Raw genomic sequence first — 21,433 nt, forward strand, 5'->3', positions numbered from 1 at the left:
CCCGCAGCCCCGCGCACTCCTGCAGGGGTTTGGCTCCGAGACTGAATCCCTGCTGGAGATGCTGGAGACTGCCCACCCGCTCTGGGCTCCCGCATCCCCTCCCCAGCTCCGAGCCCGGCCGCTCTAGTGCAGGATGAGCGTGTGAGGGTGCTGAGGCGCTGGCACAGGGTGCCCAGAGAAGCTGTGGCTGCCCCATCTCTGGCAGTGTTCAAGGCCAGGTTGGACACAGGGGCTTGGAGCAACCTGCTCTAGTGGAAGGTGTCCCTGCCCATGGCAGGGGGTTGGGACTGGTTAAGCTTTAAGGTCTCTTCTAACCCAAACCAGTCTGGGATTCTGTGATTCTGTGAAGGGAAAGGAACTCCCATGGGAACCTTTCAGCCAGGCAGAAAGTCCAGTACATGATCACAAAAAGAAAGAAATACTTAGGACACATTGGCAGAGCTCTTTAATTGAAGGAAAAGAGTCATTCTGCACTGCTTTTTCATGTGAGCTCTGGGCAAAGGCCAGCCATAGTGGTGCACAGGGCTGTGTCTCCCCTCTCCATCTCTCCTGGATACCCCTTGAAGGCTACAAGCAATTCCCAGGTCTACTGCATGACTGGCACTGTGTGAGCTTGCTGCCATCGCCTGCTCCTGACCACCTCCTCCTGCCATCGCTGAAAGCAGGCATGAAAGCAACAATAGCTCCTTCTCTGAATAGCTTGAGAAGTGGAATAGATGAAGTGGAAAGTATACTTGGATGTGGGAGACACTCTCATCCTGTAGCCAGGATGATCTGTCAGTGACCCTCCCATGAGGCAACCATTGTCTGACCCAGCCTTGCCTGGCCAAGCTACGTGTATATGTTCACGTTTCATGTTTTAAAATGCACATCTCCCCTTGTCCTTGTCCAAGGGTCCCCTTGACCCTGGGTAGTCGGGGCAGGTTGGTCAAGGCTCATACATATTCACTGCTCACAGTCTCACATCAGCCCTTTGTGGTGAGTACAGATCTTCAGTTTAATACAAAAATGACAAGGGAGGTGCACAGCCAGGGGTTCTTGTCGGCTGCCGGTGTATGAGCACCAGGTAGGACTTTGCTAATCATTGATCAGCATTTTCAACCATTGACAAAAAGAGTCCTGCTAACCTGCAGAGGCTACAGAATTCTGCGTATGTCTTGAAGCATGGTGCTGGGCTTAGGACCAAAGGGAAGTGGGGTCTGAGAGCGTTTCTGGTGAGCTTTGTACCTTGGCGTTGGGCTTTCCCTAGGCTCAAAATTCCTATAAAATCTGCTTCGTGCTGCTGCACCACTGGTTTGCTGTTGAGCTGCAAGCTGTGAACAGGCCAGCGTGGTGTGAGAAACTGGCCTAGCTCCCCTCCAGCATCCTAAACTGGGACAGACTGGGGGGAGAGGGCTGGGTCTAAACTGCAGGAGGAGACCTCAGATGTCCCCAAAGGCAGCACCCGCAGTCCTGTTCCTGACACCGCGTCGCCCTCTCCCCACACCACCACAGCTGACCATGGAGGGGAGGATGGCGAGTGGAGGTGCCTGTGGCAGTGCTGGCAGAGACCACAGCAGGCAGGCTGGTGGCAGCCAGCATGGCAAGGGGTCTCCATCCCCGTGAGTGCCGCGGCAAGGGGCTGTCCCCCACAGGACCTAGACATTTTGAAAGCCCCACACTTCCAAGAGCTGCACCTTGAAGTTCTCCTGGCAGAGCGGAGGGTTGTCGAAGGTCTCACAGTGTTCTGTGCGTCCCCACAGCAGGTCGGAATCAAGGGACAGAGCTTGGCCTCCCCCTCCACCTGCAAAAGCAAACAGGATGGTTGGTATCTGCTCTCCCCATCTCGCTGCCAAAGCAGGGGCACTGGCCCAACTGATGAGGTCTCTCAGGACTGCGCCCATCTCTCAGCTTCCTGTCCTTTGGCCACAGTGCATAGCTGGACGGGGGATGCCCTGAGCTGCCTCCTCTGCCAATCAGGATTCCAGCGCGGAAGCCGAGTGCCTGGAGAGCGCTCTGCCGGGCAGCCAGTGTGAAAGGTTGTCCTGGTAGCACAAGCTGAATTATTAACCTGAGAGCTGGAGAACAAGCAAAACTCCTTGCAAGCCCACAGCCAGGCCTGCCCTGATCCCACTCCCGAGGGCTGGAAGGGAGGCAGAGGTAGCTGTCAGTGCTGCAGGCATTTCTGACTTGCTGTGGTCCTCTGCCAACCCACCCCGGTGGTGGTGGGCACAAAGATTCAAGCCCTGTGCCCAAGCCTGACCCAAGAGGCGGCAGCACGGGCAGGCACCTGGTGTGTCTGCCCTGGTGACCATGCCTGGTCCTTCCTTGGGCTGATCCCCACCTGCACCTCCTCTCCATCCCACTCAAAGCAGAGGGAAGGGCTGGGGGAGGACATGCCAGCCTCGAGGGTGCAAACCTCGCCAGGAGGTTGGGGCTATCGTGCTCCCCCTCGGCCAGCAGAGCCCCTCTGGGGCTCTCAGAAGGAGCATCCTTGCCCCTGTGCAGCTTTGCACCCTCCTGCTAATTTGAGGAAGAGGCAGCTGACTTCATCTTCCTTGACTTTAAATTGATAACCTAAACCAGGAGGTCTTTGCCTCCAGAGGCAGTGCAGATTTTAATCTGGAGCAGAGCCCTTTTCAGCCCCAGCAGCGGTGTGTTGCTGGTGGGTGCCCACCATTCAGTAATTACCGATAATGATCCCTTCCCGTGACCCAGACATGAACATGGAGGCTGTTTTGGAAGGCAGAAGGAAATGCCTGATGGCCAGAAACGGGGAGAGACGGCCTTTCCTCTGTGGTGTGGGCACAGTGAGATGGTTTGAGCTGGTGCTACAGCTGTCTGGGGAGGAGCTGAGGAGGGATGCAGGAGAGGGGGAAGGTGACTGCTGGCGTGAGCGCGGCACAGCTTTGGCCAGCTCCGGCTTCTTGATGAACACCCACTCGTACCTCTCCATCTCGGGGCGCACCTGGAAAGCAGGAGGAATTTAGTGAGCCCTGTCCTTTGGGGCATCTCTCCATCGCTGGGAGAAGACTGTGCTGCCTGGCCGCATGGGTTGGGAGCCAAATGCCAGGTGCAGACTTGGGGCAGGGAAGGGACGAGGCATCCTGGCAGTGCCAGCGCTGCTCTGGAGGTGGCTGAGAAACTGGTTTTGTTTTTGCCAGATGCTGCTGGAGATGGGCAAACTGCACTGCCCACACTGCGGGTGGATGTTGGATGGACACTGGTGGGATACTGCTGGACATTGCCCCAGGATCTCTTGGACCAACTCAGCCTGCTCCCTCCGAGGGACACAGGGGCTGATTTGGGAATACTCCATTCGGGAGCTGCCCTGAGCAAACAGGGCAGAACCTAGCCCTGGCATGCACACTGCTCTGCACCATCTGGAAGGTGCTCCGCGACCCACTGGGGTTGCTGCACCTTTTGGGGGCTCGGGGCAAGCCTGCTCACCTGAGGCAGGATTACGTTCCCCATTTGCTCTGATCCAGCACAGCAATTTCTGTGCTGCTGCCTCCTGGCAGAGCTAAGGGGCAGCGGTGGGACCATGGTAGGGAAGCAGCTCGGTGCCACCATGCCCTGAGTTGTCAGAGGGGTAAAGGAAAAAGTAATGAACAGGCAAACCTATAAGCGTAAACCCAGAAATGAAATGTGACTTACAGTGAACACAAAGCACTCCCCTGTCCCAAAAAAGCCAGATGTTGCCCCGCTCTTCTTCCTTTCGCTCCAGTCAGAGGAGAGAAATGCCCCACACACCTTGGGGAGAAAGCACAGGGGGGAGTCAGCAGCCGGAGCCAGAGCAAGCCCCAGAAGCACCACCACCAGCCCTTGCACATGGGTTCAGGAGGACAAGAGCTCTGTGAGGTCCCCTGGGTGAATCGGAGAGCCAAATTCTGCTGTGCCAGCCACATCCTGCACTGACCAGTCACTGCTGCCCTGGATGTGAGCCCACGCAGCCTCAGTGCCTGAGGGGCGGCTCTGTGGGGTCTGGGGGTTGCTCTTCTGCAGCAGAGCAATCGTAGTGAGCTGCGTGCTGGCTGATAGTGCTGAGCCTCCTGCTGAGCCCTGTCCAGCTCCCGGCAGTAGGAAGCAGTAACTGTGTGGCTCAAAGCATTGTATCAACTGGATGGCATCAGGCTGTGGACGGGGATCTACGAGTCCCTTGTGCTCAGCTGGCCCCTGGATGGTGGCAAGGTGGTCGCCTGTTTAGAATCATAGAATCATAGAATGGTTTGGGTTGGAAAGGACCTTAAGGTCACCCAGCTCCAGCCCCCTGCCAAGGGCGGGGACGCCTCACACTATACCACACTGCCCAAGGCTCTGTCCAACCTGGCCTTGGACACCACCAGAGATGGAGCATTCACAACTTCCTTGGGCAACCCATTCCAGTGCCTCACCACCCTCACTGTAAAGAACTTCTTCCTTGTATCTATCTAACCTAAATACTTACCTCCCCCTCTGTGGTTTTTATGAGCAGCACCGTTGGTTCATAGCCTTCACAGCATGTGTAAAACCTGCAGAGATGAACAAGGAGGCTGGGTAGGTGGGGGTCAGAGACGCCGGACCGGGCGTGTAGTGAGCACCAGGCTGTAAAGGGCAGTGGAAAACGGTGGTGGCTCTTCTCAGCCTATTGCTGTGCTGCCAGCCAGCCTGGGGGAGCTTGTAGGACAGCAGCAGAAACTCATCATCCTATATCTTGAGCAGCTTCAGTGTTTGTGCAGGAACAGAGGGAGTTGGCTTATGGGACTTCTCATTGCTTTTGCTTGGTGAAGCAGGTAATAGCTCAGATAAGTCCAAACACTAAATCCTCCCACCCTACCCTCAGGCTCCAGGCTGAGGGGGATGCTTCATGGTGGGGAGTTTACCAAATGAGTTTGCTTTTAATCTGGATGTGTTTCATAATCTGGGCTTGGCACCCCACTGCTGCCTTGGAAAGGTGCAGGGCTGTGCCGTGGGTGTCTACTCGCCTCTCCGGGGCTGGGGGAGAATGCTCGTGGTGCTAATGGAGGTGCTCCCATCACAGTCCCACCGTTAACCACCACCCTGAGAGCCGGGGCGGCATGGGCAGCATCCAGCCCCGGACAGCATCCATCCCACTCAGCACTGAGCTGCACCGCAGCCCTGGGATGATCCCGCTTCCCACCACACCCATTGCTCTGCAGCCATGGCAGTGGGTGTCACTGGGCCCTGGGTTGTCTCCAGTGCTGACGTTGGTCTTTCTATTGCATTTTTGGGCATGACACTTTGGCTCTCTTAGCTTGTTTTTAGAGGGCTTGATGTCTTCCCCACTGCGCGGGTGTGCCCACGTGCTGTCTGCCCCTGCCATGAGCTCTGCCTGCTCTGTGAGGGCAACCTCCCAGCTTAATGTGCTCCTACAGAGGAGCAGGTTTGGGTTTCCTGCCTGAAAATACTTGTGCAAAGGCAGGCTCAGCCCACTGAGAGGCTTTTGCTGCTTCACGGCTTGGGAATTCAATGGCAAACTCATTTTTTAGCTCAGTTTTGAGCTACAGCACTAACTGCAGCACTCAGCAGCTGCCCTGTGCTCCATGGTGCTGGGAGGGAGCTGGAGCCCTGGGGATGGTGTCCTGGCTGGACCTGGCTGAGAGAGAGTCCCCAGGAGACTGCAGATGTCCCCCAAGGGACACTACATGCTGCTTCTTTCTATACCAACAACCTCTACCCAGTTTTACACTTCTCCCATCTGGCCCAGCCTGACCTGATGGGCAGATGATGCTTTACCTCTGCAGGCTGCACCCATCTTCTGAGGTGGAGAAGAGCAGCAGTGGTGGGGAGAGGGAGAAGCGCTCAGGGATCCAGGACCAGATGATGCGCATCTCCTGAGCCGTTACAATGCTGGAGCTGAAGTTCTGCATGTCTATGGCCAGGTGGAAGGACTGCCTGTGAGAGAGAGGACATGCATTACTGCCAAGCTGGGGTGCTGTCAGCTTTTAGGGGTGCAGCCCCCGTGCATCAGGTTTTGTCATGTTTTTTGCATCATGAGCTTTCTGTTAACATCACTAGTTCTGATTGCACAGTGCTTCCTCACAGGGTCCCCCACAAGGGGCTATGAGGCACGCAGCATTGCCAAAGCTTCCGGAGATACCTCTCTGGATACCAAGCTCCCTACATGTTGTATCTATCTCCACTGTAACTCATATTTTGTCTATTTAGCCCCAAGAGCTGGCAAACAGAGAGGTCTCCTTACCTGCTCTGCACCATGGTTATGCCCCTCTCCATTAACGCCTTCCTGTTGGCCATCTGGAGAAGCCAGATTTCCTTTCGGGAGAACAGCCTGATGCCAAAGGCTCTCTCTAGGAGTTTGTCGACAGTCACATGCTCAGCAATGTTCTGCACGAAAGCCTGCAGGTCTGCCTTGATGTCAGTCCCCTCCAGCTCGGCAGAGGTCACCGAGAGCCTGTACTGCTTCAGCAAGGCCAGGGCAATGCGGTACAGGACCTTCTGTCCCTCCAGCAGGTAGACATCAAAGACACGGATGGCGTAATTGAAGGGGAGGTCGTGAAAGAGCCACGATAACCATTCGGAGTAGACCTCAAAGACGTTCTCAGAGGTGCTGGCTATGAGTTTGTGGGCTGCTGGGCAGTGCTTGTTGGCCAGATCCCCAAAAGTCATGCAGGAGGCCTGGTGGGCCAGGAAGGACTGGTCGATGTAGCTGGTATGGGGAGCATTGCTGGCGATGAGGCGCGAGATATTCTCAAAGCACTGGGCTTCGTCTTCACTGTAGTGCAGCAGCAGAGCCACCAGCGAGGGGAGGATTGGGCTGTAGGTTATGTCAGGGAAAAGGTTGCCAACACAGATGAGGATCTTCTTCAAGGCAGTGATGCCTTCCAGGTTGAGGCAGTATGTGGGCATGGAGCATCCTTCTATGAACTCGGGCAGAGGGTAGGTGCTCACACTTGTCTTCCCAAAGAGCCGGCTCACCACGTCCCTGTAGACAAGAGCATCTGGGGTGACGAGCCGGCAGGAGACCTGCTGTGTGAGCTGGTGGTAGACCTGAGCTCTGAGAGCGCGGCTCACTGCCCAATAGCCTTCTCTTGCCAGCTTCTTCAGCTCCTTTCGGGGCTTGCTGAGGATGTCTCGGGGGACATGCGTCTGTTGCTCTGGGTCTGGCATCCTGTCCCAATCCACAAACTGTCCACAGCCCAGACAAGAGGGAATGTCAATGTCCCAGGCGTCAGCCTCTGACGTGATCACGACAGTAACTGGAGATGAGCCATATATCTCTGTAGGACAAAGACCTTTTATTCAGCATGCTTCACTGCCCCAGCTGGCAGCACTTCACCCTGCCTGACAGCACTTTGAAGTCCTACAGCCCCATCTTGTACTTCAGCAGTTATCCCCCCCTGCAAAGGGAAGGTTTTCAGGAGGCTTTGCCTGGCTGGAGCCGCTCGCTTTGCCCTTGCCTGCTCACATCAGCTCAGGCCCTGGTGAAACCGCTGGCTGGGGGGCTCAGGGAAGCCTGGGTCACATACCAGCTGGGTGTCAGAGTTGCTTCTCCACACCGTGAGAGGCTTTGCACCCCTTCAAAAGCTCCTGACTTCCCAGCCTGTAACCTGTTGAGAGGGAGGTGCAGAGAGCAGGGACTGTCCCCATCCCGCAGGGATGACTATGGGGTGGCAGCATTACACCACTGAGGACAACAGCAGCTCAGTCGCAGCCCAGCTTTGCATGGGTGAGGGGGGCCTCGTGGGCAGTGGGGGCCAAGGATGCTGAGGCTGAGAGGAACCATTTGCATCATGTCCTCTCCCAGAGACAGAGCGGGGCAGGAGGCAGTGTCCCAGGAGCAGGCTCAGAGCGAGACAGAGCGAGCAAAGCGGCCTCAGGCTTTTGCCTCCTGCCAAAGACCCCTGACACCTCCCGCTGCTTGGATGCTGGAGAGAAGGTTCAAGGAGCAGGTGCTGCAGTGAGTCCCCAGGGTCGTGAGATGGGCCGCAGGGTGCCAAAGGGTCCCTGTTTCCTGCATGCCCCCATGCGCCTGGAGACACCTGTTGAGGGGCTGGTGAGCAGCTGGGAAGCCCCTTGGAAACAGAAGGTCTGCAGGGAACCCCCGTCTCCCGCACTGTGCAGCCATGAGCCCTGTTCTGGGAAGAGTGGAGTTTGGGCTCCTCCTAGAGAAAAGTGAGCAGCATTTTCCTTGGGGTTGCGAGAGCTGAGCTCTAAATGCTGTACAAGGACTTATCTCCGTGTGGGTGAGTTCTGCTGGGCAGGGATTAACTGTCAAGGATAAAGTCGATTAGCGCACACATCAATTCTCTCTTGGATTTATCTTGGATGCGCTCAGTTGGACTGGGGAGTTTAGGATGGATATGACCAGACCTCTCTGCCTGGCCCCAAAGGGACACAGGTGGACAGCATGGTCCCAGCCCTGTGTGCTGCATGTGTGGCAGCACGTGGTGGCATGTCGGGGGGGTCCACCTCTGGCTCCCACTCTCAGGTTCAGTTTGGCCCCTGCTCTAGGTCAGCAAAACCAGCAGATCAGGATCAGTTCTGGTTCAGGGCAGCAGTTTCAACTGGTTGCTGCTCAGCCTGACCCTGCTTTGGAGACAGACAGACCCTGAATACAGTCACGCAGGCCTCTAGCCATAGAAACCAGGCTAAAACTAACATTGGGATTGAAGCAGAGCTGTTTGCACTGCCGTGGTCCCCACATTCACCTTGGTCTCACAGCTGGATGTGTCAAGAAGATGCTGCCTGGCCCCAAGCACCGAGGAGCATCAACCCAAGCCCAGCCAAGGATGCTGGCAGGTGGCTCCAGCTCTGCCCGCCCTGGGACACCCTGGGGGTGTTGGGGAAGAAAACATGGGTCTGCTCCAGTTCCTCTCCTCTGGGATGTGGCCCTGGCATGCATGAGGCCGTGAGAGCCTCCTGCACCTTCCCCAGCATGAGACGTGTCGCTGTGCCCGGCTGCAGCTCACTCACCTTCTCCGGTGCCTGTGTTATCACCCTCGGCTGTGGGGAAGCCGTCGGCCGCCCCCCCAGGGGAGCGGGGCAGGGTGAGCCCCACCTGCAGCATGGCCCTGCCTCCAGTGCACCCCACTGCCGCGTCCCTTCTGTCCCTGTCACCTGCCCTCACTTTTAAGGTGAGAACCAGCTTGCTGGCATAGGGTGTGTGTTTGGTGTAAATAGAGTGAGGGGTGGAGCAGCGCCCACGTTACCCTGTCCTGCCCCAGCTCCATGGCAAGGCCGGGGAGGGGATGTAAACACTCCATGGGATGAGATAGTCATCAAACCAGCAACACGGCCATTAAACTTAATAAGTTATCCCCAAGGATAACCTCCGCTTTCTCGGTCTGTGGTTCACTCCCTTGGCCAGCATCACAGGGCAGGAAGGGTGCAGCAAGGGCCGGGGCTGTGGTGCAATCACCTGTCCTTGAACCAAGAAAACATCAACACAGCGGCTGGATTTGCAAGCACTTCCTGCTGGATGGTCCCAGGGGAGCTGGACAGAGAAGTACGTGAGCAGCAAGTGCCAGGAGCCAAGAGAGGGGCCATGAGGAATAAATGTTGCCCTTCTGCAAGTGCCTTGTGTGCCCTTAGGAATGCTTTCTGGGGATGGGTGCACCAGGGCTGTGCCGGCTGTGGTTGCAGCACATGGCAAAAGCACCAGTGGCAGTTTGGGGCGATGCAGACGTGCACCCGCAGCACCCTGTGCCTCTGGTCAACTCAGCTGCTCAGTGGGAGCACAAAATGGGATTGCTGCAGGAGCAGTTGTGGTACTTCAGTGTTTCAAATGTGTCCACTTTGAGATGGTTGTTATTGATTGACTTGACTTTGCCTCCAAACACATTGCAGAATTACAAACCGTAGCTTGTATTCCCAGACAAAAGAGCTGAGTTGAAGGAAAGTACCCTCCAACAGCTAAGAGATGCTCCAGCAGCATCACACTGCTCTGACATTGCTCCCTAGAGAGCTGACATTTCAGGCTGCACTTAAAAGTGGGCATTTTTACAAGCATCTTATTTTTAAGATTTTTCTTTTCTTACAAACCTTGATTATTACTTTTTTCTCCTGTGATAACAGCAGCCGCAGGTCACTGCTGCCCTGCCTTCTGCCTGCAGGTCTGTGGGATCTGCCTGCACCTGCAGCACATCCCTGAGCATCCGCTGGCACCAGTGGCCTGGGAGCATGTGCAGAGCAAGAGCGGTCCCCGGGCAGATGCTCTGCTCTCTGGATGCAGCGCCTCCTCTCCCATCCCAAATCTGATGGGAGCAGCACTGTCCTGGCACCCCTCTCCTCCCTCTGCTCACGGCATGCCAGGAGCCCGAGGAAGTGTCAGCAAAGGGCCCCCAGGGTGCTGCGCCGGGTGGGAGGGAGGCGCAGGGCTGTGTCCCTATGGGAGGCTCCCAGTCTGCACCCAGAGCCCGCCTGTGTGCTTCGTGTGTGGCTCTGCTCCGTGCTGCATCTGAAGGGGCAGGCGGTGGCCCCTGGCTCTGCTCCCGGGGCTCCTGGGGATCCCCACACCCTGCGCTGGTTCCCGCTGTCCAGGCTTGTTTATTCTCTCTCCAACTCCAGCCTTTTGCCCAGGCCCATAGGGCAGCGGGTCCTGCTGCCTTACAGGCCAGCAGGTGCCTTTCCCTGCCAGGCCAAGGCAGCTCTGGATGCTCCTGCAGCCCCCCTGTCCCTGCCTGCTCTAAAAGTGGGCTCTCACCCGCTGCCCACTCCTGTAGAGCCCTTCGCAGCCAAATATTGACAGTGTCAACACCGGCAGCGTTATGATGCTTCCAGGGAGCCCAGCCTGACTGCTGCTGCTGGAGGGGACAGGGATGAGGGGACAGGGACATCAACATGGAGAAGGGAGGCAGTGACTGTTGTCTGAAGATGGACAATGACAAGGAATGACGCTGAGGATCTGGAAAAGGGAAGCAGGAAGGAAAGAGGGAGGAAGAAGGAAAGGGAAGGAGGGAAGGGAGGGAGGGTAGGAAGGAAGGCAGAAAGGAGGGAGAGAAGGAGGGAGAGAAGGAGGAAGGAAAGGGAAAGGGGTAGGGATGGGGAAGGGATATTGAAGGGAAAGGGAAAGGGAAAGGAATGAGGTGCTAACCAGCTAACAGCTCCAGGCCGTAGCTGTGCTCGGAGTGGGTCCCAGGGCTCGGGCCAGGGATGACCCCTGGGCCATCAGGTACGGAGCCTCCTCGTCCTCCCCTGTTACGCTGCTATTACCCTGACACAACAAATTCCCAACTTCTTCCACAGAAGAGGCCACTCCTTTCTGAGCTCGTGGCTCACTGTGAGGGATCCTGGCATGCAGTAACACAGGGGTAACACTGCTGGGATGTTGTATATTGATTCCCACTTCCCAGCACTCGTCTGGTACCTCCAGACTTCGCTGCTCAGAAATAAACTGCTCAGGGTTGTCATCGCACAGAATTACAGAGACTGGGAAAACTGCCTGAGAACTGAGCAGCCGGGCTGGTTGCTGGGCTGGATCTTTGCATCTTCCAGTGTATTTTGTGCTTCTCTGGAAGCTGAAAAAGACCTCCTGGAAAACCAGGAAGACGCAATGAGTTTGGATGCAGTTTTGCTCCTGACCCAAGCATCCTCCTGCCATTCCCAGGTCCCTGCGGGTGCAGGGATACCCAAGCCTGGTGAACACTGGCTGTGTCCCTATGCTTCTTCTGCCTCCTGATTTTCTCTGTCCCAGTTATTCTCCAATCCACAGTACCAAAGCTCCTCTGGCACTGTTTGGGTTGCAGGTTTCCCTGCTGCCATGCTTATAGCTGTACATTTTAATCCAGACCACATTATTACTGCAATGGCAACACACAGGTGCCCCAGTGGCATTTTCGCAGGAAAATGGTGGTGTTCAGAATCCGTGTAGACAAGGCCCTCAGTGACATGGGTTAGTGGTGGCCTTGCCAGTGCTGGGGAATGATTTGAGTTGATGATCTTAAAGGCCTTTTCCAACCGAGCCGATTCTGTGATTCACCTGAGTCAGGTGCAAGCTGCATGGAAGAGACCCTTGGTGCCCCAAGGAGCTGTCACCAAATTCAAAACTTGCTGTTGACATGGAAAATTGGGAATATAAAGGATTTCCTTCTTCCTCAGCAGCAAAGCTGGAGGTGTGTGGCAGCCTGGGACCAGCCTGGTGCAGGGGCCTTCATCCATCGGCGGCATCATCAAGTGCATGCTGCAAAAATCCCAAACCCGCACTGGGCTTTAGGGAAAGCGTTGAATAGTCAGGGGGTCCCATCAGCACCCAGGAGATGCCAGAGGTTTCCAAAGGGATGCTGGCTGTAGATTGAAGGCGATGCCATGGAGATACAGCCAGTGCAGGAGGTATCTGGGGATGAGGTGCTGCCGTTGCCCTGTGCTTGTGAGGGCCCTGCCCCTCGCCCTGGCCTTGCGCAGCAGCCCCAACGCTGCAACCAGGGCCTGCAGCACTGAGGACAGCCCGGTGGGGCCATGGCACGGCTGGGACCAGCCAGGGCGAGGCGTCCCCTGGGCAGGGCTGGGGACAGCCATGGCTCCCACCCAGCACCTTTGCACCATCAACCCTGTACCATGCAACCTGCAGCTCTGCACCTTGCTCCTCTCCATTGTGCACCTCTGCACATCAGCACCCTGCACCTCTGCATCTCTGCACCCTGCACCTCTGCACATCTGCACCCTGCACCTCTGCACATCTGCATCGTGCACCACACACCCGCACCACACACCCGCACCACACACCCGCACCACACACCCGCACCACACACCCGCACCACACACCCGCACCGCTATCCCTCGCCCGGCGCCTGCGCACGGCGGGGTTTGGGCCTCGGCGGGCGCCGTTGTCCCGTGACCCGATCCGGAAGCGCGGGGCTCTTCCGTGCTGGCAGCGATGGCTCCGGACCGCTGGTGAGCGCCGGGCCGCGGTGCCCCGGGGTGGGCCCGTCCCCTCCGCACCCCCCAGCGCCGGCTCCCGGGCCCGCACCGCGGCTGCTCTGCTACCCGCGGGCGCTGCGAGCCGGGCCCGGGCCCCGGCCCCCGCTGTGCCGGGAGAGCAGCGCTCAGTGGCTGCTGCGGCGGCGGGCCGAGGGCTGGCCCTGCGCGGCGGGGGGACACAGCTCCCTGCAGGGTGCTTTCCGTAACGCTCAGAAGCAGTTCCCGGTGTGCTGGAGGCTTGTCCCCGCGCTGGCGCGCACCACGCGGGGCTGCCCCGCAGAGCGAAGCCGGGGTCGATGCCAGGGGTGGGGAGGGAGAAGCCGGGCAGGGCTGGGGCTCATCCGGCGCCTCTCGCCCGCAGGCTCTCGCTGTACGATGCCACCTGCCAGGTCGCTCAGGAGGTCGCCGAGAAAATCCAGGAGCGTAACCGGTACCAGAGGAACGGGGAAAGCTCGGCCAAGGTACTCCTCTGCCGGCGGCTCTGGGCTTTGTGAGCGCACGTTTGTGGCCAGGTTTTGTTTTTAGCGGTTCTAAATGGTCCGTCCCAGGCAGTGTCCAAGGCCAGGTTGGACACAGGGGCTTGGAGCAACCTGCTCTAGCGGAAGGTGTCCCTGCCCGTGGCAGGGGGTTGGAGCTGGGTGAGCTTTAAGGTTCTTCCAACCCAAACCACTCTATGATTCTATGTGACACTGGTTGAGCACTACATTGGCAGGAGCTGGATGTGTTGAGGAAGCTCTGAGTCCTGAACCCACCCCTCCCTGCCCGCAGAGGGGAGCTGGTGCTGCCTGGAAGGTGCGTTGTGGGAAGGGGACGCTCTGCTGCCTGCCGCGGTCCCGGGCCTGGGCTGCACCCGTCATTGCTGCCCGCTGGGAATCTGCAGATGAAAAATTCCGTTTGATGGCAGGAACCTAGTATTAATGGTATGTTCTTCAAGATTTTCATAAAGCAAGAATACAGTTTCTAAATTAAAGGTGGCTTTTCAGTGTCACAACAGGAATCTTGAGTTTAACACTAATGAGTCTTTTGTGCACACAGTGATGCTTTTTTCACAAAAGAGAGAAGGAAAAGCTGTGGGAGCATTGGGCACACACTGCTAATGGGTCAGGGCTGTGACTGCCAGGAGCAGAACTGTTTCAGACATCCTGAATCTAAGAGATGTTGGGACGCACATCAGCTTCTGGGTACTCCCTTCTGTGTATGTATTGAATAGATAGTTTTTTTCACCCACAAGGGAAAACCTTTCTGTAGTGGTTGTAAATCAGATGAAACATGAATTTTGCAGCTTTTTAAAGCTACATTTCTAACAAAATGTAAGCCTGGAGTTAAATATGAACAAGAAGCAAAAGTTAGAGCTCACCCAGGAATACTGTGTTCTCCACCTTTCCACACTTCCCATTTAAAAAATAAGAAGATTCTCAAGAGGCTGCTTTCTTTAGGATTAAAAGCCTCATTTTTTCCCTCCAGAAGCATAGGAGCCTGCTTGATCACACACCCTGGGGATCATGCCATTAACTTCTCCCGTGACTGCTTTTAGAGGAAAAGGCATATGAGCCCTTGAATTGGTCTTTTATAATAATTTGCATAATTAAAACCCTGCTGATTTGTTTTGTAGACTCTGCTCCTCTCTATAGCAGGGTTGTAACATGCTGTGTGATCACTGAATCTTCTTTGCTTGTCTCTTTGCTGATAGCTTTTAACATCAGATGTCCTTTTGGAAATACTTCCTTTGAAAATACATTGAAGAAAACTGCTTAGGCTTTGTCCAATAATCTGCTTTTTAATGAATACTGCAATCTGGCATGAAGTGAAAAGAGGTTTCAGGAGGCCCAAATAAGTGGAATTTGAGTGAAATATTTTCTCCAGTGGTAGAATTGAGGAGTGTTTCGAGGTGGGGGTTAAACGCCCTGCATTCGAGGTGCCCCAGTAATTAGATATTGTACAGATACACTCAAGCAACAGAAGACTAATAAAAAGTTTGTGGCTTAATCTGTCTGTGTTCATAGGGCACAAAGTCCTCGCTTTGCATCATTGCAGCCAGTGCTGCATTCCCCAAACCCCAAACAAAACACTGTATTGGGGTTGTTTGAAACCCTTCTTGTCTCGTAGCTCTCTGAGGTTGTGTTTTATGGAAACATTAGATGGTTGACTTATTTCTTCATAAAATCATTTGTTCCATGCCCTTTATTTTCCAAGCCTGGTTTGCCTTTAATCCATTAACAGTTAAAGATGAATATTTGGCAGTGTGTGATTCTACTATAAACAGGTTTCCAACAATAAGAGAGTTGTTTTCATAACAGACATGCATGTTGAGAAATCCATGGCTGAGCAGTCACGTTCTGTGACTCCTGAATATTTTAATAGAGGAAAAAGACTTTGTACAACATTTGCCTGGTAGGGAGAATGTAAACAAGTTTTTCTTTTCATAGTATTTTGCCATGAGTATAGCTAAAACCACCTTCTGCTGAGCAAAATACAGAGGATAACATTTAAAATGGAAAAAAACCCACTCCAAAACACTGTAGGGGAATATTTCCAGCAGCACTTCACTGGTGGTGAGTTGCTCTATTGAGCTGATCTTAAAACTCCCATTGGTTTCTTTTTTTCCTTTTTTTTTTTTTCTCTCATGGAAGCAAAATCTTTAGTTAGAACACTGCAGTTTTTGGCCAGAGGAGCAGTGCGTGGCTGTGTGGTAGACACATATACCTTGATGTTACTTTCCTGTGCTGGGTCGGTTAAATGCAGCATTCTCCACCTGGCCATGAGTACATGTGAAATGTAAAGACCTTTTATTACCTGCCTGCAGAGCTAGAGCATATGCAGCAGCTCCAACTGCCCTAAAAGCATATACACCCCACCCTGGCTTTGGAAACGCTGCTGTAGTGTTCAGCTGCTTTGGGTCTGGAGTTTGGCTGCGTACTCCCGAGGCTGCCTCAGCGTGGTTGCATCTGCTTCCTGTCCTTGCATTTGGCAGCGTTTGAGAACGAGTGTCACTGAGCCAGGGCTTTCAACTTCTGGTGTTTTGGGGGTTTGGGGCTCTCCTGCTCCAGCCCTGTGCAGTATCAGTGCAGTTCAGCTGATGGATCCTTGCGGCATGGTGACAGCTTGGCGAGACGTTGGCGTCTGGCTGCTGCCTCTGCGTCTTCAAGAAGGCGAGTCAAAGGAAATATTCCTTCTCTGTAAGCAGTTCATCACACACAGCATCTGAGGGCTGATATCTTGTAAACAAGAAGCACATAAAGCCTTAATTAGGATGACTCGCATAGTTCATTGCAGTTACAGTGTTTTTTCCTAGTATGTTCTACATAACTGTAATGAAAAGAAAGAACATTTGAGGAGGAAAAACCCAGAGGATAATTTCAGCCTACCTTGGGAATGGGTGGGCAGAGAGGAGGAGGATGATTCCTGCAAGCTTCAGGCTTGCTTGCAGCAGGGAAGAATGGGAATGACTTAACTATCATTTTAGTAAGAACAGATGCATCCGAGTGTGGAGCAGGTAGTTGTGAGGAAGGGTCCAGGGTCAGGTGCTGCTGAGAGGGGAGACAGAGAAAATCTGAATTTCTTGTGGGATCTTTAGTGTAAAATTTGGAGTTCAGTGGAGGGAATGTCTGAACCTGTGGCAACCTTCCCTTTAATCTGGGGAGCTGGGAAAGAAACCTGCTGACAGGAGAAGCTGCTGCCTGTATTTGTATGAAAGATCAGAGGAAAGAACTGGAAAACTAACTGGAAAATATTAGTGTGCTGAAATGTTTTGCCCATACAAAGGAGTATGTTTATAAAGACTTGAAAGAAAGCTCTCCGTATTAAACAGCATTCATGCATTAGAACTGTGTTTGCGAAACTAGCACTGTTTATCTCATTATTTTCTAGGCAGTCCAAACCAGTTTGTTGTGTCGATCCCCTGTGGCGCTGAGGCAGGCTTTCTTGGTTTGGAATGGAGTCCTTCACACCAGTACAGCTGAAGATAAATGTATTGTCACCGGCATGTGGTAGTGTGAAATTTTACACAAGTATAACTCCAACTGAAAAACTTCTCTCTCTTCCCCTTCAGCTCAATGTGATTATCAGGTCATCACTGCAGAATCTCCAAGAGAAGATTGATCAGCTGAAGGACTTACTGCTTCGGGCTGTATCAACACACCAAATGTATCTGTGTAAACATCAACTCGCTGACCTTTCTGTATTGTGGGAGAGAGTGGAAAAAGTAGGTTGTAATTACTCTGCCACACAGTTAGGGTTTTTCCCTCATTCCATTTTTAGACTTCGTCACTAGAATTTTGTCTGTGCGCCTGTTGAATATTTTCATTGCAGCTGTCGTGCAGGAAAGGTTGGGAGCCTCGTGCCACCTAGTGTGGTGGGCATGAGGCTGGCTTTGGGTATGGTCGTGTTGGAGAGAAGCTTAACAACATGGTCTGAGTAACCTCAGAGCTGCTATTGCCTTGCCTGTGTGCCAGAGCTGCAGATCAGACACTGCTGATCTGCTTTCTGAGCTCAGCTCACTCCTCTAGCAGAAAATGTGCTCCTCTGTTGTTTTCTCTTGGTGCAGTCGCTGCCTGCAGGGTGCCGGTGCTGGCAGAAGGGAAGGATGAAGCTCTCTTCAGGGTGTGGGTGGGGATGCGGCAGCCCTGACTTGGAGTGGCTTAGGGAGCAGTGGAACTGCATCTTCAGAATGGTGTCAAAATCAGGCCTTAGAAAGAAATCACAGGTTTTCTTCTAGCAGTGTTACCCTGGGGCATGGCTTGGATTTGCTGCTCCTTCCATATGCTGGAAGGATAAGGAGGCAAAGACGTACACCTCTCTCCCTGGAGGTATTCAGCAGCAATCTGGTTTAATGAATGAATGTTTAATTTCAAGCTTGCTACAGCAGAAATCCTTTCTGAGCGCAGGCCCCTGAGTGCTGTGCTGATGGCTAGGGGTAAAACTTTCCTGTCCAGTGAATGCTCTCGAGCAGACAAATGCTGTGGCAGAAAACAGACACAAATCAGTTCAGCTATTGCATAATCTACTCAACAGTACTTGGAAGAGAGTTAGTAGTCCTTCAGAATGTCACTAAGATTAATTAAAATAAGCAAACACAGGTCCCCTGTGGAAGCTGCAGCACTTCAGGGCATCTTGTCTTTCAGAGGTACAGCATGGATTGTTTTTCTGCTGCGTCAGTGGCTTTTGGGGTGTTCTGCTGATGAATTGCAAATGGAAACGTGCAACAAGTAAATTATTGTTCACTGAGCACTTGGCTAGGAGCTGCTCACCTGGTCTGTGTATTGAGCCTCCAGTAAGATAAGATGTGAATACCCTCCTGACTTTAAAAGCTCTGTTCTGTTTGGCCCTGCCCTCTTGATATGATAATAGTGTAAGTTGGAGCTCTTTTAACACTTGTACTCCCCTGAACTTAACCCATGCAGCACTGTTACACATTGTCAGTGTTATAGACGAGATCAACTGGGTTATAATAAATGAAAGAAAAGTTATGTTGGATTTTGAAGGGGAAATGCTGTTCATAATCCTCGTGCTAATTTAGCAATAAATAGCCTTCCAGTTCTCTCATTACTTTGAGATGGTGGCCTGAAGATCACTCTGTGGTCCTGTATGAAACTTTTTCTTTGAGATATGTAAGCCAGAAACACATTTAGAATAACTGCAGATTTTGTTCAGAAAAATATGACCTATCCTTCTCTTAGATGTTACAGCCTTTTCTTGGGTTAAAATAGTTACTGTAGGTAATTCTGATGATCAGGAGGTCTGATTTATTTTAAGAATGTATAACAGTATTTTATGTAATAAAATTTTTAAGTGTTTTTAAGTTTGGTCCTTAACCAAGTATCCTCAGCACACAGCTGGAGGGAGACAGGAGGCAGAATTTGGTGGATGATCTTCTCACACGACAGAAACAACTCCAGGCATCTTACAAGAATGAAGGCACAGAACCAGATGTGATAAGGTACGGCACTGTTGCCTCAAGTGAGCAATGTGATTGTGCTTTGAGTGTGTCTGAAGGGAATGTTAAGTGTACATTGAGCTCGTGTACCTCTGTATGTAGCAAACTGCAGTTTCATTTGCTTAGAAATCACATGCTTTTTTAGTGATGGTATCATATCGTAGAATCACAGAATGGTTTGTGTTGGAAGAGACCTTAAAGCTCATCCCGTTCCACCCCCCTGCCATGGGCAGGGACACCTTCCACTAGAGCAGGTTGCTCCAAGCCCCTGTGTCCAACCTGGCCTTGAACACTGCCAGGGATGGGGCAGCCACAGCTTCTCTGGGCACCCTGTGCCAGCGCCTCAGCACCCTCACAGGGAAGAGCTTCTGCCTGAGAGCTCATCTCAATCTCCCCTCTGGCAGGTTAAAGCCATTCCCCTTGTCCTGTCCCTCCATCCGTTGTCCAAAGCCCCTCTCCAGGTTTCCTGGAGCCCCTTTAGGCACTGGAGCTGCTCTAAGGTCTCCCCTCCAGGAGCCTTCTCTTCTCCAGGCTGCCCCAGCCCAGCTCTCTCAGCCTGGCTCCAGAGCAGAGCTGCTCCAGCCCTCGCAGCAGCTCCGGGGCCTCCTCTGGACTTGCACAAGCAGGTGCAGAAGAGAAGTGGAGCTGAGTCTCTGAGTTTGCAGAGCTTGCTGTATTCCCATGGTCAATGAAATACACTCTTGAGTGTAGACTGTAACTGGTAAATCTTTAGTTTAAAGCCTCATATTTAAAAAAAAGTCAATATATGTTCTCAGGAGCTTTGTATGATTTGCAGACGTTGGGCTCAGGCACGTATTTTATTGATGTGGGGGAAGCTTTGATGCAGCAGGCAGAGGTTTTAGTCTGGCTGTGGGTCATGCAAGGGGCTGTGCTCTGCCCTGCGGGCCCTCCATGGTGCTGTGTGTGTGGTCTGAGTCACACAATGCGGCTGAGCAGAGCTTCCTCACCTCTGCTGCCCCGTGCTGCAGTGAGCTCTGCTTCTGGAGAGAGCAACTGTGCTTCTGCAGCAGGGGCATGTGGCAGAAATACATTGTTTTGCAAATTTTTAGCTTGTGCTTCTAAGTGGGAGGCATTTCCTAATGCACTCCATTCACTGGACCTGTTCTGGACCAGATACACAGTGTTGAATTTGATACTCCCACGTGGAAGGTTATTTGCAGGAGGGTGAGTGTTAGAGCCCTCCTGAGAAAGTTTCTCACCTTTCTGGAGTATGTCAGCTCTCGTAGTTCTCTTCAGAACAAAACAAAACTTCATGTGTTTTGAGCTCTTAAGTTCTGAAGAGATCTTTTCCCTGATGATCTTTGAGAACCAGTCTCTTCTCAGCGCTGTGCTCTTGAATAAGGCGGAGACAGTTTTGAGGCTATTGTATAGTGAAAAGCTGGGTACCAGTGTGAGCATTGTGTCCCACTATGAGTGTTGAAATTAAGACTTTTTTACTAGCTTGTTTACTTCGTGTTTCTTGGAGCACATATAAGAGATACTTAAAGTTTAACTGATAGTTTTCTGTACTCACATGTGTATTCATTAGGCAAAATGTCTGCAGGACTCATGATGTGAGAAAGTTCTTGTGAGACTTCTGCTCTGAGCAGTCCATAATCGGATGTGACCTTCTGGAATGTGGCCTTCCTGACTGAGGCCATGCAGCATTGGCGTGTTGCTGCTGTGGAGCAGACAGAGGGTGAGGAGTTGACCTAGAGCTGCTCGGGTGTCAAGGTGTTGAGGCAAATGTGAGGAAAATACCCAAACCTTGTGATAACTTCAAGCTCTGTTAGAAATGATCAGGAAAACCAGCGTTTTCCAGCACCAGATAACATCAGCAACAGTATTTATTTGCTAGTGTTGCAAGGCTTGAAGTTTTGTAGTTCTCTTTTAGCTTCTTTAATTAAAAATGGATAAAACTATGCCAAATAGTCTCTGCCTGGTGAATTCACACCCCTTCCATATTCTCCCTTGTAGGTCTTGTTTTTAGTAGTACAGGCAGAGACATAGCCAGGGCCTGAATCCTATGCCAGTGAGTCAGACCTGCCTGGCGAGAGCCTGGCCTACATGTGGGTGCACGGGGACGGAGCTCGTCTCCCTGCCTGCCCCACTGCTTGCAGCGTTGGAAGGTGACAGCTTCTGATAGGGTTAAGCTGCTATTTACAGCACTGGCTTTCTCTGAAATTGTTGCAGACCTCTGGAACAGCCTGCTTTGGATTTCATTCAGCGGCAAAGGCCACTCTTCCATGTGTCTGAAGTCTGAAAGCCAGCTTTTCCCACTGCATTAGAAAAATCAGCGCATGTTGTTTGATTAAGTTCTAACAGTGACACTTCTCTCTGGTTTTGTATTGGTTTTCTATATCTAATCCAGCTCTGATGTGACAGCACACATTTTCAGAAGTCTTTTTCCTTCCAGCAGTCATTGCTTTCATTAACCTTCTTGCACCACTGATCACATATTTATTGTCCCCATGGCCTATAGCTGTGAGGGTTTCACTAGAATTAATCTTCGTTTATATTTGGTCACCATTCAGTGAGTTTTACTTCCTTTGAAAAGTGCTGTAAAGCTATTTCTGATTGTGAAGTACAGTGGCCTTAATGCTCTTAGTATTTATCCTAACTGACAACTTGGGCTAGAACACAGGG

At 52.8% G+C, this 21,433-nt stretch overlaps 2 protein-coding genes across 3 annotated transcripts in view; one reads left to right on the top strand and one right to left on the bottom strand.

The window, feature by feature from the left end:
- Positions 1 to 422: 422 nt before the first annotated feature.
- LOC115616532 (TBC1 domain family member 24-like) lies at positions 423 to 9,030 on the bottom strand. The gene is made up of 7 exons (XM_030505899.1): positions 8,914 to 9,030; positions 6,182 to 7,217; positions 5,716 to 5,874; positions 4,427 to 4,490; positions 3,637 to 3,732; positions 2,671 to 2,947; positions 423 to 1,783 (listed from the first exon to the last, which is right to left on the bottom strand). Exons 1-7 carry the CDS (start codon positions 9,005 to 9,007, stop codon positions 1,638 to 1,640), a joined length of 1,872 nt encoding a protein of 623 aa, XP_030361759.1. The 5' UTR covers positions 9,008 to 9,030; the 3' UTR covers positions 423 to 1,637.
- A 3,710-nt stretch (positions 9,031 to 12,740) lies between these two features.
- STX8 (syntaxin 8) overlaps positions 12,741 to 21,433 on the top strand; it is a 104,034-nt gene continuing 95,341 nt past the window's right edge. For both annotated transcript variants that reach the window (XM_030505901.1, XM_030505900.1), the window contains exons 1-4: positions 12,741 to 12,828; positions 13,217 to 13,316; positions 16,904 to 16,998; positions 18,680 to 18,790. In XM_030505901.1, the coding sequence (XP_030361761.1) occupies positions 12,812 to 12,828; positions 13,217 to 13,316; positions 16,904 to 16,998; positions 18,680 to 18,790 (323 nt within the window). In that variant the 5' untranslated portion in view covers positions 12,741 to 12,811. The remainder of the gene's footprint in view (positions 12,829 to 13,216; positions 13,317 to 16,903; positions 16,999 to 18,679; positions 18,791 to 21,433) is intronic.

Source organism: Strigops habroptila, chromosome 14, assembly GCF_004027225.2.
Source record: "Strigops habroptila isolate Jane chromosome 14, bStrHab1.2.pri, whole genome shotgun sequence".
NCBI classification, from domain to species: domain Eukaryota; kingdom Metazoa; phylum Chordata; class Aves; order Psittaciformes; family Psittacidae; genus Strigops; species Strigops habroptila.